The sequence below is a fragment of the Typopeltis vanoorti genome, chromosome 2, assembly GCF_054136105.1.
Source record: "Typopeltis vanoorti isolate ZY-2024b chromosome 2, IOZ_Tvanoo_1.0, whole genome shotgun sequence".
Lineage (NCBI taxonomy): Eukaryota > Metazoa > Arthropoda > Arachnida > Uropygi > Thelyphonidae > Typopeltis > Typopeltis vanoorti.
Window position 1 is genome coordinate 60,403,931 of NC_143550.1, and position 18,403 is coordinate 60,422,333.

The window sequence follows — 18,403 nt, forward strand, 5'->3', positions numbered from 1 at the left end:
GCACTCCAATATTGTTGTATCTAGCAATTAGTCTTCTAAGTGCTTCCCAAACTTTGGGCAATGACCCCCTTGGGAGCCATAGGTTTTGTTGAGGGGGGGGGGGGGGGGAATTGAAATAATGAAAACAAATTTAAAATCTTTTAAGACTAAGTAGATTTTTTTTTATCTTAAAAGAAACGTATTTTAATTTTTATTATTTCTTTTTTGTTATTTTTTATATTTTAATGGAAAAAAATCACACATTGGGTGCGGGTTCACAAATTTTGCTTCCTGCGTATTTCTTCAGTGCTTAATGAATATTAGTAAATATATGCTTATTTATATAAGTTTCTTTTCAAAGCAGAAATCTAAGAATTGCAGTTTCAAATATTTCATCAGATATTGGTTTAGCAGTATTGAAACACATCCATCACATTAAATTGTTATTAAACTTCTTTTATGTTTTTAATTCTCGTTTTACATTTCATGTGCTTGTACTGCAAATGTACAATAACACAATATATCTATCTATATAAAAATATGAGATAATGTGCCATGTCAAATGTGTATGTATGATGCTAAAAATGTAATATTTACATTTGATTTTTGCAATATTTGCTGTGTATATGTTTTGTATTGAATATAAATACCAATATAAATCGAACCCACCGTGGGCTTGGATGTTTGTGATTGTCTGTGTAGACGTGGTGTAGATAGAGAGTTGCAGAGTAGATGCCCTCCCTTGATGAGTCATTGGACTCCCTGGAGGTGTCAAGTAATAATAATAATAATAATATCTTCATTTCATCTTTTCACTCCCCTAACTTTCTCGGAAACTCTTATATCTGCAGTCTGTAATCTTTGATCAAGGGCTTTATTTTTAATCCAACTCTCAGATCCTGCTAGTTAGTTTGTCACTAGTTAGGCTTATTTCTGTTATCTATTTCAATATTTAATTTGCTATCTTCACTAAAAACTGGACCTAAATAGTCAAAATATTTTACTTGTTCTATAGGCTCTATATTGAGAATACAGCTGAAGTTTTCTAAGTTACTGCACATTTTCAGTTCTGGTCTTTTTATTGCTGAATTTCATGCTACATTTGTTACAGTTGCTATTTAATTTAGTTACAGAATATCAGAGACTATAATGAATGTGTTTAGGAGTACAACATTATCTGCATAAAGCAATAAAGAATTGAAGATATCAAAGCTAACTTTGATATCTTCGATTCTAATGTCAGGTATAATGTCACTTTCTTTCATAATGTGATCCATATAGATGATGAATAAGAGTGGAGATATGTACACCCACATATTATACCTGATCTCACATCAAACCATTTTCCTGTATGTCCTTCAATTCTAATTCAAACTGGTTACTTACAATTTAAATATATACTATGTATTGCTCTGTATAATGTTCCATTTACCCCCACATAACGATAGCATTTCAAAAAGCTTTTCCCTGGGCACTTTGTTGTATGCCTTTCCAGATCTACAAAACTTAAGCACAAATCCTTGTTATATTCTCATAATTTCTCAACAATTTGTCATAAAGTGAAACTCTGATCTTCTCAACTTCTATTTGGCCTTACCCCAGATTGTTCTTCCCCAAGTTTCTCTTCCACAATTTTTCACACTTCTTCTCAAATCTTAAATCTTACCTGAAACACTTTCTTTTCTAATTTCTTTTTTAAAAATGGGAACTATGAGAGCTCTACTCCAGTCATCTGGAATATAACCTTTTTGACCAAGGCCTCTGAATTATGTAATGCAGTCATTGCAAAACTTTCATACCTCCATATTTGAAAATTTATAGTTGCATATCATCTATTCTGGCTGCTTTTAAGAGCCACTGTAGCTCAGTCAGTATAGATGAATCCCTTTGGTCGGAAAGACCTGGGTTCGATTCCTGTCAGTGAATCGAACCCAGTGAATCCTGACGGTGAGTTGCCAGTCTCATATGGAGGTAGAGAGTTTTTTCACCCAGAAACTCAGGTTTTTCGTCCCCCAGAACAGGCAAACCAGTCCCATGAATGCACATAGATTACAGTCATATGCTGGTCCTGAGCCTGGCTAAAATTCGGGGGGTTGGGGAAAGCAATAGTGAACTACCCCATAAAAACATCTCACCAGGAATACTTTGTGGGTAATGCCTACAAAGTCACCTAGGTGCAGAAATGACTGAAAGGGAAAATCAGAGCACTCCTTTTTTTCACATTTTAGGCTTTTGATAACTTTTTCTACCTGAAGTACCAATATGTACTTCTGTCTGCATTCTTCTGGAATATTTTCTACCAATATTCTGTCACTGTTTGTTTTGTATAACAGTCTTTCAGAGAACAGGCAGTCCCTGACTAACATAAGAGTTACATTCCACAAACTTCATATAACTTGAATTTTACATAAGTTGGATTTAACCCCCCTCCTCCACACCTAAAAATCACACCCTATTGGTCATGTGTTTACAATACATGTATGCAGTAATGCATTAATGTTTTCAAAAATTATGTCAGTTATTTTAAATAGAGAAGGTTTTACGACTAAAACAATTTATAAAACACAGGAATTTATTAGTCATTACATAATTAAATTACAATGACTAGTTTCACCACCTAAAATATTAAAAGTATGGCTAGCCAAATGAGATCTGTCTTTGTTTATTTTTATGGTCAACATTTGTAACATGTGGTTTACACATATGCATGAAGACCTCAGGAGGCTACAAACAGAATAGGTTTAAAAGTTACTCTGGTGTTGTGATCTTTGAAACAAGATGCTATTTATATTGATAAACTTCCAACATCTGGTATTATGATGGCGTCTCTGTATTGGATAATCTGGTTATTGGGAGTGAAAGAGTTCAAAAATAAAATCCTATTCAACTATTTTCTTGGAATAGCCATTGAGGGAAGAAAAAAAAAAAAAAAAAAAAGAGAGAGAGAGAGAGAGCCTGGAATTCTGTCTCGAGTTGGTCATCATTTTGTATAATAGAAATTGCTCTATTCTTTAGAGTGTGGATTATGCCTAAGTTTTGAGAATTTTTATCTTCAGTTTTAATGTCACAAAAATCATCTTTAATTCCTTTTACTTCTTTTTTTCCATTTCTAAGCTTTTTTTTTCAATAGCCTCAAAAACATTTTGCCACCCTCCTGATACTTGTCTTCTATGAATAATAATTAATCAGGTTTTAACTTTTATATGTTTTTTTATTAACACTAAATGTATTTCCTTGACATGCTTTGCTGTCTATATGGCTGACAGCATCTTCAATAAAATCCGACAAAAAAAACTAAACGTTTCCCAACAGCTGCTATTTCTATGAATTGAAAAGAATGGAATAACAGTTCGATAATGTGTATCGTTATATCATTAGGTATGTTACCTGTTGTCTCTACACTGTTGTGTAAACTCTGCATGTCAATGTTGATATAGGGAAGGTTTTGAATGTTACACATATTAATTAATAATTTCCAAATATTGTGAAGGATCATTTCTAGGTTTCTGTTTAGTGTACCTTTTGAGCAAATGACCTTTGAAGAGTCCTTGAACAAACCATTGAAATAGTTCTCTTCTAAATAAGGCATGGAGGATGCTTGCTAATTTTGTGTGTGACGTTTTTTGAGGATATGCACTGTGAGTCTGCTTTTTTTTCCCCTTTTGTTTTCGAAATCGCTTACATGTTCTTTTTTACAGATGTCATAACTTCTCCCAGTTTGATGTATGGACATCTTTCCACAAGAACACGGAATCTTGTATACTCCACAAGATGCTAACTGGTTTGAAGGCTTTTTGATGGTTCTCTGATTTTAATATTTGGGCTGTTTTTCATGAGGCATTGCCAATGTATGGTACGGATACCGTGTCTTTGTATTTAATTATTTGGGTTATCAAGGGATGATTCATCAGAAAATAAGTTTCTGATAAATGTTGAAAACAAAAGAGGAAAAAAAAAAAGCAGCACACATCCTCAAAAAATGTCACACATGAAACTGGTAAGCATCCTCCATGCCTTACTGAAGAGAATTATTTCAACAGTTTGTTCAAGGACTCTTCAGAGGTCATTTGCTCAAAAGGTACATAAATAGAAACCAAGAAATGATCCTTCACAACATTTGGAAATTATTAATTAATATGTGTAACGTTCAAGATCTCCTCTATGCCAGCAACACCGTACAGAGTTTACACAAATGTACACTCTACACATAACGTGCCTAAGGATGCACCTGATTAAATTATCATTCCAGTCTTTTCAATTTATAGAAATAACAGCTGTTGGGAAACTAGTTTTTTGTTTATGTTAAATAACCTCCTGAAGATGCTGTCAGCCATATAGAGAGTGAAACATATCAAGGAAATACATCTAGTGTTAATAAATAACATCAAAACCTGGTTATTTATTATTTATGCAAATCTACTCATAGTGGATTTCCTAAAAAAATTTGTCTTCTCTTTTCTAACTGGTCTTCCCCATAACTTTTGTTTAACTACTTTTACACACAGCTTAGCTCTCTTATATTTTTCTGTGTATTCTTTTACAGCATCTGCCAAACTTATTTGCTAGCAAATTTTGGTATGCTTTCTTTATTTACAGGACTACTTGATGTATACACCATGGTGTTCCTTCTATGCTTGCAGAAAACTTCACTACATGCCTCCCTAAATCAATCATTCAATTAGTGCTTTCTTCACAGTTTGCTTATAGTGATGATAACTTCCAATTCACATCCTCTGTATATTCTTGCATTCATAACCAGCATGAAAATGCCACTATCAACAATAACATAGTAAGTGAACTTGTGCACATCTTTATGTTGGAATATGGTGTTAGTAATGGCTAGTCCGGTTACATGTTAAAATTACACGGGATAAAATTACACTGCCAAAATTACACAAGGATGAAATTACATATAGATAAAAATACACTAAGAAAAAATTACACAAATTTGAATATTCACACCAAAGTTTTTTACTTTAGAGTTTTTAAATTTTTATGATGATTTTTATATTTATTTTCAGATAAGAGTTCCGTTAATTTTGTAATACTTCATAAGACCTACCTGTTGACTTTAATTCAATTACAATATTATTAATATTTTGTTGTCAAATTAAACACAAACTTTCTTAATATTGCAACACTAAGTCATATAAGTTATAAAACGTAAAAAATCCAATCGTCTATTAGAGTTGTAATTTTGTACAATATTTGAAATATGCTGTTTTAACGAAATGTACCTACGACGTCCTGGGTTTCGTTGACCAGTTAAATGCTGCAAATAGTTTGTATGTTGTAAAGATAATTCTTTAACAATGTTATCCAAAATTTCCAAACAGTTGGATGGGAATACTGAAAGAGCGACTGAAGTCCATAATAACATCCTTCAATACAATTCATAGTTCTAGCTATACAGAGTGTCTATGGTTCCAAGTAGAAATATTGAATAGAGGTTGTCTATAAGTGCCGTTCCTGAGCTGTCGACCTTGAATACATGTACGTTCGAAGTAAAGGAGAACTTGCTCAATTTGTTCATTATATTCGTCTAAATTAGAGAACAGATCAGCAACTTCTAAAAATATTTCTAACACTTCTTCTGGTAAAAGTGCAAGTGATTGTAACATTTTAATGTGTAACATTTTACTGCAAATGACTGATTGGATTCATATAGAGATTTTAGTCCACATTCATTTACTTTGCATATAATAGATTGTGATAAGTAGAAAAAGCAGCCACCAATTTCGATGTTTTCAAATACAGTACAGAAAGCATTCATTGCTGCTTTCAAAATCAGTCAAAATTTTTCATGGTCAAGCTTGAGGAATTTTTTCCAGTAACATGTTCAGCATCTTCACGTATATTTCTTCCTTTTTCCCTGGTAGAAGAGCCAGTAGACAAGGAAAAGCGATGCCTGAATCATATTTGACATGAATACTGTATAATTGATAATATATTTCTGGAACCACTTTAAATGTACCATCTGTTAGCCAAAAATCGTTAACTACAAGTTGATGTAGAAGAGTATTATGACCAATTAGTATTATACATTCTGGATCTTCTGCCCTGGAAACAAGAATAATCCATTTAGAGTACTTCTCTGGTATTTCAAAATTTTTGTTATCTGGATTTGACAGAATGTTTCCGATTGTTTTAGCTTTGGATCTATTTAATCGCCTCGTCATGGAGCTCTTCTTCGGTAGGCACATTTTTAATCCATCTGATACAGTCACTAAACTGTTAGCTATAATTGCATGAGCCGTTGTGCCTGGATTCGACATTTTTCTTTTCATTTGATTTGCAAGTTGATTAGCTTCAGATTTAAAGGTCCTATTAACATGACAGTGTTCTGAAGACTCACGGATAATCTTGTTGTCTCTGGTATGGAGCAGCAATCGACAATGTAAAGTTTTAAACTTTGCACAACGCCAATGAATAGTTCTGATAGCAGGTTCATGGTGATGAACAAACTCAAATCCTTTGTAAATTATAATTTGACCACCTTTATTACTAACGCCGTACTCAAAATCAGCCATGGGTAAATTAAAAATTAATTTAAAAAAATTAATCACGAAATTTATTACGTCGCACTTAATTTTTCTTTACTTATGTATTTTTGATTTTTAATTTTTTTTCTTAGTGTATTTTTATCTATGTGTAATTTTATCCCGTGTAATTTTGTCCTGACACGAGCTAGTCCATATTCTGAGCAGAAATCCAGTGGATACTTACCATTATTATTAGTCTCGACCTTTTCTCCCAAATTTTCCAAAACTGTTCTATACGCCTGGAAGGATTCATTTCTCTTACTTTTATGTCAGCTGTCTGCTCTAAATGTCTCAAAAAATTCCTCCACTTCTTCTTTAGAGCCTTCTGTGAGACCACAGACACAAATAAGTTTCATTGCAGATTTCCTCATTTTGAAGTTTTCCCACATAACTACTTGAAATTTGTTTCCAATCGAGAAGTTTATCTTCCATGTTTGGTTTTGAATGCTTTCACTACTCTTTTCTTTCCTTGATTATTATTGTCCACATATAACATCCTATAATTATTATTTGTAGGCTACCACCTGTTTTAGTCTTCTTTGTCTCAGTAATGCCAATTATGTCCACATGGTATTTTTCAAGTTCCTCTGCAAGTTCAATTTCCTTTCCATTCATACTCCTTATGTTAATGTTTCCTATTTTCAGTTCTTTTAACACTGGATTTGTTCTTCTTCTAGATGCTGAGTAATGAGTTCATCCTGATTCCTGATCAAAACAGTTTAACTTGTTTAAGTGAATGCCCCATCTGGCATGAAATCTTATCATGTTATACCATTATGTTTATTTTTGGTTTAAGCCAATAGATTAGTATAATTTGGTTAGCTAAGTCCCAAATTGCCAGCCCATCTTCATTCGTTCAGGGCCTAGTGCATACCTACTAATGGAACACATCACATGAAGGTAAGGACAGGATATCTGGCTAAAATTTAATAGCCAAATTATACTATCTTAATTCAAAATACGAACTGAGACTGGAGATCTAGGGACTCCTATCAAATAACACAAGCTAATCTATCAATATCCTCTCTAAAAATTCTTGATGTAATTCATAAAAAGACAACTGACTAATGAATGATGCCCTTTCCTGCAGATGGTCTGTTTCCGTCTTATGCCTTTTATACAGGCATACTTCCTTAGCTACTGTTTACTTTTTACTAAACTGAGATCTATCAGTCATATACATTCTGCTAAGTCTATAATAGTAGCATCTTCTCAACATCCAATCGCAATCAAACTCAAAACTACTGAATCATCTTCTCCTTCTTTTTCATTTCATTTATGTCTATCTTATGAGCTACAACTTTCAATTATTCAAAAATAACATCTGTAAGTTTCTTTTCTCTTTAACCTCCTGCCCACAGAAGATATTAATGCTATATGTTCAGCAACCTTTTGTGCCTGTGGGATTAAAAAATATTTGCTCATAATATATATAATTATGATTAACTTCCATTTTGTTTATGAGCTTATTCAAGGGGCACAATGGTAATAAAGGCCCATATCTGGAATCTCTTCTCCCCCCCCCCCAAAAAAAAGAAATGCTATACCATGGAAGCCTCTAGTGATGTACACTTTCATAATTATACAGTTCAAAATATATGTTTTAAACTCTTTTGAAAAACAAGACAAATTATTTCAAAAACCTCAAATTACTTTAACATTTGAAAAACATAACAAAAACAATAATTTTTACCTTTATAACAACAGGTTCACAGCAAATACTTTCAGGCTTTACCAGCTGAATGGTAGGCTCTCTCAATATTTTCTGTTTTATGCATGACATCTTATAGCCATAGACATTGTCCCAAAAATTCACATATTTCTGAATATCTATAAGCATGGATGTATTATATTAGACAACACAGATGAAAGGTATGCTTGAAAAAGAAAAAGAAAAAAAATCACAAATGCCATGATGACTAAAAAAAAAAAAAATTGTGCAGTTCTTGCAAATTTAATATTCTGACAAAAATTATATGAAGGTTATTGATCATGCTCATCTCTCAATGCATGAACTTTTGAAAGTATGGGTGACAATGGGTCAGTTGATAACTAACAAGTGTGAAGTGCAGGTTGGTAAAATAATGAAAAGTGACAAAAATGGCTACTATGATTACAGTTATTTAAACATGTTTAATCTAATGTGTATAAACGGAACACAAATGATATACCAGCATAACCACAATATTCCAGGAAGATACACAGGTAAGTGAATGCACGACCCAAAGGTGGTTCAAAAAATTTGCACTGGGTGATGACAATGAACTGAAGGGTAATACTAAGTCAGATTTGCATCTAACATGCCTGAAGAAAAACTGAATATGAATGATAACTATTTATTTATTTATTTTGTATGGGGTTCCCCATCCTTCCCCCGTCCTTTAGGATGGGCTGAGCCCTCCTAATGAGAGATTAAGTATATTTTATGAATGTATTTCCGTGTGTGTGCTCACAGGGCTGATTTGCCTGTTCTGAGAGATGAAAACCTCGAGTTTCAGGGTGAAAAAATGTTCTGCCTTCATATGAGACCAGCTAACTCACCTTTAGTCGAAAGAGACTAGGTAAAATTTCCTCACATCATGGAGAGGAATCAAATGTAGGTCTTTCTGACCAAAGGGCTTCGTCTATACCGAATGAGCTACAGAGGCTCTATGAAACTATTTATTTGAATTGAATGGAATAGATGCTTGCTACTGCTTTTACTTCACATTTTTAGATCAATTATTGATGTGAAATGGAAAACGGCTGTGTGGGTGGCAAACACCAAATAGTGAACTTAACCTATCATCCAGTGAATCTGTGTGCCACATGAACTGAAGCCATAATTCATCAAAAGATTTTGCTCCATGGTCTAGTAGAATGCAACTGATACTGTCTACGACAAACTTCTATCCTCTGATCAAACAATCAGAAGGGATGTCTATTTGGTACAGCTGTAGCAGGCTCATGATGCTCTGTTCAAAAATCTACACTAGTTAATTGCAAAAGTGTCCTTTAGGATAACACACACAGTACAAGTGATCTGGAAAAGTGCCATATCCTTGATTATGGTTTCTATCCCATCCTCCATATGGGAAATACTTTTTCCTAAAACATTGAAGATGCCACTGGTAGCACATTCTACATGTTCTTTCAATACGCTTTCACATACATAATTCCACATGCCAGATATCATCTTAGCTGACACAAGATCTTTCTAACTGTTCACTCATATCCATGGACCTCAAGCAAATTATCAGAGCATAGTAGTCCAGATGAAGTCTTATAAAAGCCTTTTATAGTAAGATAATAACTCCCTCATTGCTAAAGTTAGTATCTCTGTTCAAGTCAGCCTGCAAGGATTCTGTATCAGATATGCTTTATCACTGATCCAACTTTGCATCATGCATATTAACTGGATAGATATTCCTCTCCAGACAGTATGCAATATTATTAATATATAGTGGGGTACACAGGGTTCTCTGCATGGGCCACTGCTCTAGTCACTCTCTTTTTCCTCAGCACTTCCATATATCACTCTCTGATACCTGTCAGTCAGCCACTTTTCTATCCATGTCACAAGACTATTTTGCATACCCCCACTCCAAGTTTGTATAATAATCTCCTAGGTAGAATCCTGTGAAATGGTGGCAAAGTCTAGCAGCAGCATCATAATATGTCAGACTTGTACAAAGTAAGAAGACTGCTAAAGCAAGACTTATCCTTTAAAAAATCCATGCTGTCCTTTATAAAGGATCAAAGCTGTCTACTCACATGTGAATTTAGGTCCTAACCAGCATCTTCAATACTTTAATACTTGCTTATTCCAAAGATATAGCCTGATCTATAATTGGCTGCATCAGTCCTTAGTTTCACTCTTGTATAATGGAATTATCATGCTCTTCCTTCACTTATTAGTAGGAATGTGCTTATGCTAGACTCAAATTAAACAACCAAGTTAGGAGTACTGTTGTGTGTGATTAGACAGAATATCATCTGTGCTGATATCCTGTCCAATCACACTTCTGTTTGCATCAAGCTCTTTCAATATCTTTAATACTTCCGCTTCGTCTACCTCTATCTTTTCATTTAGTTCCACCTTAACTTCAAAGAACTAATGGACTCTCATTCTTATTCCCTGTCCTTTGGAAAGATATACTGGAATGCATACCTTACCAAAGTGATTACTTAATAACTATTTCCTGTACATTCACAAAGATTATCCTTTTATGGTCATTCTTCTTTTTTACTGCATAGTGAAAGAATACACCCAGATTTTTTTGGCCTGTTCAGCCGATTTCTTTTCATAGTCTGATTTCTCCTTTCTTACTATGTCATTCTCCTAGCCTGCTCTTTACACTGCTCCTGAGCCTAGCCATGACATTTTTCCAATATTGATTCAATAAATTTTATTTTTATATAGTTTTTATACCACTTGCTTTAAAGTTCTGTTCATCCATTTACCCTGTAATTTATTCTACTTTTTTTTTTATTTTATTTTTTATTTTTATGGATTCCGGTTTCATATTGAGAGTGGTCATGTAATTTGATGCTCATGTGAAATTAGTGATTTTTATCTGTTTTGTTGTGCTTTTTTCATCAGAAAATTAGAGTATTATAGTGTATTAGTGTAAATTTTTTGAGTTTTTAGAGTATTGGTATATTTATAACATTTTAATTGTGATATTTATTGTGATATTGTCGGCATGGCACCAACGCGATGAACAATGGGGGCAAAGACCACACTGTCCGGTGATTTATATTTGTGGGATATTATTCAGTGCAGCATATGTGAAATATATGTGTTGAGAAAATTAAAGAATATGTGGAAGGAAATTGAAATTGGGGAGAGAGTATGTATTAACTGTTTTAAAAGTGTATTAAGTGACGAGAATGCAACAAATACCGATGATACAGATGGGAAATTATGTTAATAATGTTGAACATGAGGCCATGGAAATAGAGGAGAACAAAATGGATATCAATAAAGAAATAGCGTGCTTAAATGTTATCCTTTAAAGGACAAGGTGCGAAATTGAAAAACTGCAAAAGCAGCAAGAGTTAAGCAAGGCTGAAAAAAGAAAGAAGTAGATGATCCGAATGAATAATAAAGACCGACTGAACAAACAAGAAAAACAAGTTAAGGAGAAAAGTATGTATGGAGACTCAATAATCAGGGGAGTACTTAATGAAAGTATGACCAAATCGTGTTTCCCTGGAGCAAAAATTCAAGATGTTAGCCATGCCATTAGGATGTCAAAAATGTAAGTTGAAGAAAGTGATTGTCTTGGTTGGTACCAAAGATTTGGGAGGCGAGAAGTAGTCTATGAGGAAGGATGTAAAGAGTTATTAAAAGAGCCAAAACTAAACAGTGAGAAGGTGAAGATTGTAAGTCTCCTACCATGCTATGATAGAGACAAACTGAGGAGGGCACTGATAGCCAATGAGTTTATACATAGATTGTGCAAAAGGAATGATATAGAATTTGTGGATCTGTGGTCTCTGTTTGATGGAAAGAAGGATTTGTACAATGCAGATGGGCTGCATCTGAATGGTTTTGGCGTTAGGTGTCTGGAGAGAGCTTTGTTCACTCACCGAGCATGATGACGTGCAAATTCAGGGAAACTTAAGCAACTAGAGTGGAAGCAAGTGAGTTGTGTGAAGGCACCCATGAAGCGAGTGAGTGTGAGAATACCAAGTGAAGAATCTAGTCTCTCAAGCAAATATATTGAATAGGGTAGTCAATTCAGAAAGTAAAGGGATGTTGCCGTTTCTATATTATATATATTATATTATGTTATTATGTTTCTATATTATATTCTATATACTAAAATGCCAGAAGTATCAGGAAGAACTAGAGGAAGAGTTTTTGGCATTGGTTAGTGCAACCTTGCCAAAAGTTATAGGCATATAACTTTTGGTGAGGTTATAGACTTGGCTAACAATATATGATGTAGTTACAGAGATAGAATGAGAAGGTTTAGTATTTTCAGGGAAATAGAGAAGACAGGATGGTGGGAGGAGTACTGCTATGATAGCAGATGAATTGCAACCAAAAAAAATAGGAGACAGGTGGGATAGTGGCTGTTCATTTGAAGCAATCTGGTGTGAGATTAAGACCACTTAGGTTAAAATATACAGTTGGTTGTTGTATAGACTATGGAGTTCCACAGATGATCTGGAAGACGTGCATCACCAAATTAATACAATGAGCACAGGTCTAATGATTATTATGGGGGACTTCAACTATGGAGATAAAGACTGGAAGGAAGAAAAGATCACATGGCAGAAAGGAAATAGAATTTATACACCTGTTGAGGGATAATTACTTAAGGCAGCATGTGATGGAGGGGGACTGGGGTGGGAGAGTATTGGACCTGGTCACAGGATCAGAAGATCTATCCATAACCAAGGTGATAACATTGCCTCCAATTGGTGAAAGTGCGATCTTGACTTGGGAGAGTGTAAAACATGAGGAATATTCTATCAACAAGGGGTATTGTGGAAAAGGCAGGTGATTATGACATGCTTAAGAAAAAGCTTAAATCTGTATTAATCTTAAAAAGAGGTGCAGGGTAAGGATGTTAGTAGTGCATGGGATATAGTTAAGAGCATCTAGAGAAAGCAGCGTTAAATTGTGTACCTAGGTTAAGGAGGGTTAATCGGGTAATAGTTAGAGGGATGAGTAATATCATTAAGCATCAGCTGCAGAAGAAGAAAATGCTGCAGAGGGTATATAAACAGAAACGTGTCCAGCATGGCAAGGAAGGCCAATTCAGATTATAAGAAGAATTTAGTCGCACAGGCTAAGGAAAATCCCAACGAGGTCTTTCATTATGTGGCAAGTAAGAGGAAGAATAGCTATGGAAGATTAACCTTAATGAGTGATGATGGTCAAGAGGAGACAGAAGCAGATAAAATAGTTGACTTACTGAGTAATAACTTTGCAAGCATATATCTTCCTAGTGAGGTTACTACTGCTTTAACCTATGTGACAGACACTAATGTGGGAACAGAGGTGGATGAATTGGAGGTGCTTAGGATATTGCAGAATCTCAATGTAAACAATGCTGTGGGATTAGATGGGATATCAGCTAGGGTTTTGCAAGAATGTGAAAAGGAACTGGCAATGCCTTTGACTATGCTGTTTAAGGTCTCAGCTCTGGTAGAGTTCCAAGGAAGTAGAAAGAGGGCAAAATTATTCCTTTGCATAAGGGAAGTTCTACAGTAGCAAATTATAGACCAATCAGTATCTCAGGCATGGTAGTAAAAGTACTAGAAAAATTGTTAAAAAAAGAGAATTCAAGAATGGGTAGATAAAAATATGGTACTGTATGAGGGCCAACATGCTTTGTAAAGGGTTGTTCATGCCTTAGTAATTTACTAACTTTTTATAATAGAGTAACAGCTGAGTTGGAGATAAAGGAAATGGCTACACAATGATTTTGCTGGATTTTGCAAAGGTATTTGACAGAATATCACATGGAACAGTTACACAAATCAGAACAAATGGGGACGGATATGACTGGTTAAGTGGATAAGAGGGTGGCTGCTGGACAACTATGAAAAAAGTGGTTATGGAGGGGGCAGAATCGAGACAAAAACAGGTGACTAGTGGTGCAGTGAGTAATAACTTCCATGACCACTTCCCACGGACTACTGATTTCTTCTCAGTTTATTATCTCTCTTCATTTTCAACAGCTTTCTTCAGCTCACTAGTAGATGAAAGCCACTCTATGCTGTTTACATTTTAGCTGTACCTGTGCATCTCTCCTCCTCCATAAATGTCCATAACATATTTTTATCTTATCATTGCATCTTACTGCTAGTTTATCTGGTCTTCAATTTCCAGTTTTCTTAGTATCCACTCTATTTATCCATCTGTTTTAACATTCTCATCACATATCCATTTGACTTTTATATATGCAATATCCATGTCTCCAACACATAAAAGGTTGCAAACCTGTACTCAGTTAGTACCATAGGTAAGCTAAGGATTTTTTTTTTATTATTTGTTTCTGTATTTTATTTATTTATTTTTTACACAGTTCAAAAATCCTGCTCTAGAACTCAATAAGTGGGTAAGTTGTCTAACACCAGATGATGAAATTCATCTTCCACCTAAAGAAAACTGCAAACATTCATTACCATGGCAGGATATTTATATATGAGGTATGGCTATAAATAACGAGACTGGTTGCAAAAATGTGGTTTATTATTATAATTGTACAACTTAATTGTTGTCCCCTTCAACATACTCCGCTCCTCTATCTATAGACCATTGCATATGAATTTTCCATTGTTGGAAGCAGTGCTGCAAGTCATCAGGTGTTATCTACTCCAGTAGTGCTGCTGTTTTCTCCTTTATCTCCTCCACTGACTGAAAATGGGTGCCGTTCAATGCGGATTTCAGAGATAATCGATGCACTGGAAACTCCCAAGTCATCGAGAATGAAAAAAGCAAGAACGAGCAAGTCAAAAGATATATCAATGATATATATATATATATATATATATATCATTGATATATCTTTTGATATATATTGATATACATCAAAGATATATCAATCAAAAGATAAATCATGTACGTATCAATGGCATGGTAATGGTTGAATGGGTACCAGAGGGTGTCAGACAGTTAACCAACATTATTACCTTGAGGTTCTGGCCAAACTGAGAGAACAAGTGAGGAAGAAGAGACCCGATCTGTGGATCTCTGTTAAGTGAGTACTTTATTGGCATATCTTTCCTGGTTGGAGGAAATGCTAACTAGATCTCCAGGTGGTATATAACTTTTATCTGTTTAGTGAAGCACCACTGCTCATTAGAGGCATGAAGTGGCTACTGCTTCACTTTTTTTTTTTTTTCTCCAGAGGTCTTTAATTTCTCCATATCCATTCTTCACAAATAATGTGAGGTTGATGGTCTTGCTGAATTCTCCAAATCACAATTAACTCGGGAGTCAGCACCTGCTGTATTCATGGATACAGCAGTATAACAATTTCTGCAAACCAGCGACTAAATACTACAAAGAACTGAACCTAATGGTAACGCTTTGGGATGCTTCCCAATCAGTTGGTGAATAATTCTGCCAGGTTGTATTGGGGGGGGGGGGGTTGATTACAGCAACTTTCAAGGGACACTGTGGTGGCCACACTTAGAGTAGTCTGGGCATTTCCTGTGTGGGAGTCGTATTCCTATGTTATGCCCCTCCTGGTCTGCAAATATTTTCCATATTCCACTATCATGAAAGTTAGCCTAACAAATTATATATTCATTAAGAGGGAGATGTTAAATCCCATTTTATTTGATAGCCAGGTACGAAACTCGGGTCGAAATCCATCGACCCCCATAGAGTTCAATGCCGAAAAACTATCGGCAGAACCAAGTGTAAAATGATCACTTGGATAGTACAACACCAGGGCAACTCCATGCAAAGGTGGAGTAAGCTCCGTCACTAACTTTAATATTCTCTCATAATGTAAAACTCAGCTCCAAAGAGATGTATATATATTGTTTTTCATTATGAGAAGAGGTCACTACCCAGACCGGTTTCAACCTTTTTTGAGGTCTCATCAGTGAGTAGTAGACCTGGAATATCAAGGTTTTAAGTGAACAGAAACTTACATACCTCTACTATCGAATTGCCGAAGTGGTGTACTATATATTGTTAAATATTGTTAATTACAAAGATAATAAGCCGAAAGGCTATTTTACCGATTTAATTATAAAATAAAATGAGATTTGAACATCTCCCTCTTAATTAACAAATTCGCCAGTAAAATAGCCTTTCGGCTTATTATCTTTGAAATTATATATTCATTGCAGTTAAAACATATTTCCTACAAAAATGAACCCCAAAAATTTCAAACAGTATCGAAATTTTATTTCTTGTGAATTCTTTTCTTCAATTTATAGCAATATCGATGTTTTTCTCGATTTTTCACACGTGTGATTTCTTTTGTTCTCTTTCGGGCAATTTCCCTTGTTCTGTTTTTTTTTTTTTTTTTTTTTTTTTCCCCCGTAAATGTTTTTGCAATTTCTGAGACTTACAAACTTCTGAAAGAGTCATACAGGATTTCAGTTGATGAAATGTTGCCATTATGGAGGGTGGGAAAAGGGCATCCTTGGAAGCTGAGAATGAATACTGCTGAGAAAGGGGTGAGGGCTAGATTTTTCTCTCACAGGGTGGTGCATGATTGGAATGGATTGCCACTAGATGTTGTGAGTGCAAGCAGTGTGAATGAATTCAAGAATATGTTTGATAGCTGGAGCATGCAGTATGTGGCCTCATTCGATGACTCTGGATGCCTCTCTTAATAATAATTTCTTCATCATCATCAAATTCCTGACATGTACCCTCAAGGGGTGTACAGAATATATTAGTACAACATGAAAATTTTACATCATTACTAACTTCCTATCTACAATTTTCTTGTCAAGACTCCAACATTATCAGGTCTTATATTTCTATAGTCTAAGGCAGTTTGTACCGTATCAATCCACCTATATCTTGGTGTTCCTCTGGATCGTTTTCCTGCCAACCTGGCAGAGAACACTTGTTTTGCTAATCTTTCCTTGCCCTTTCTGTTCAAGTGACCATACCACCTGAGATTAGCCCCGCTAATGCATTCTTGGATGCTGACAGTGTCAAGTTCTTTCCTAATATCCTTGTTTTTATTTCTGACCCAACTCTCAGATTCATAAGCTAAAACTGGTTTGAACACTGTCTTGTATACAGCTAATTTAGTGTTCCGACTAATTTCTTTCTTATTCCATATGAATTTATTCAATTGATCATGACCATGGCAATTGAATAAATTCCTACAATACCAGCTTTGTTGATTCTGTTGTCTATTTCCATATTTAATTTACTTTGCCATCTTCACTAAAAATCATGCCTAAGTAGCTCAAATGTTTTACTTGTTCCACAGATTCTATGTTCACAACACAGTTGACATTTTCAACGATTCTACCTATTTTCATTGTGTCTTTTTATTGCTGACCTTCATACCATATCTATTACAACAGTTATTCAATTCAGTCGAGGAATCTTTCAAACTTGTAGCAGATTTATTTAGAAGTATAACATCGTCTGCATAAAGCAAAGAGCTGACATTAACATCTCCAATTCTGATATCATGTTTAATATCACTTTCCTTCATAATGTGATCCATATAGATAATGAATAACAGAGGGGATAATGTACATCCTTATCTCACACCAGATTTAACATTAAACCATCTTCCTATACTTCCTTCAATTCTAACTGCTGACTTACAACTGAAATAAAGACTAAGTATTCCTTGTTTTACACCCCATTGACACCATATAACTGTAGCATTTTGAATACCTTCTCTCTTGGTACCCTGCCATATGCCTTTTCCAGATCGACAAAACTTAAACACAGATCTTTGTTATATTCCCATGCTTTCTCAACTATTTGTCGTAAAGTGAAGATCTGATCTGATCCTGACAGCCTCTATTTGGCCTGAATCCAGCTTGTTCTTCACCAAGCTCTTCTTCCACAATTCTTCTCAACTGTTTCTGAAGTATACTTGCATAAATCTTGTCAGGAACACTCAGCAGGGAAATACCTCTGTAATTCTCACATTCAGTTTTATTTCCCTTTTTGTATATGGGTACTATTAAAGCTCTACTCCAATCATCAGGAATTCGTACCTCTTTCCAGTCCTTGTGAACTATGCAGTGCAGCCACTGTAAGACTTTTATACCACCATACTTCAGCATTTCTGGTCGAATATCATCTACTCCTACTGCCTTTCCACATTTCAAGCCTTTGATGGCTTTTTCTACTTCAAGTATGGATATGTATTCCTGACTGTATTGCGTGGTCAGTGTTTTTTACCACTGCTTGTTTCATTTAGAAATTTTTCGAAGTA

The 18,403-nt window shown here is 34.9% G+C and overlaps 1 protein-coding gene across 1 annotated transcript in view; it reads right to left on the reverse strand.

Annotated features, from left to right (window-relative positions):
* The window catches only part of LOC150109074 (protein arginine N-methyltransferase 3-like), a 154,307-nt gene that overhangs the window by 48,002 nt on the left and 87,902 nt on the right, over nucleotides 1–18,403 (reverse strand). Inside the window, exon 8 of the mRNA XM_090405500.1 lies at nucleotides 8,215–8,351. Coding sequence (XP_090261626.1) covers nucleotides 8,215–8,351 — 137 coding nt within the window. The remainder of the gene's footprint in view (nucleotides 1–8,214; nucleotides 8,352–18,403) is intronic.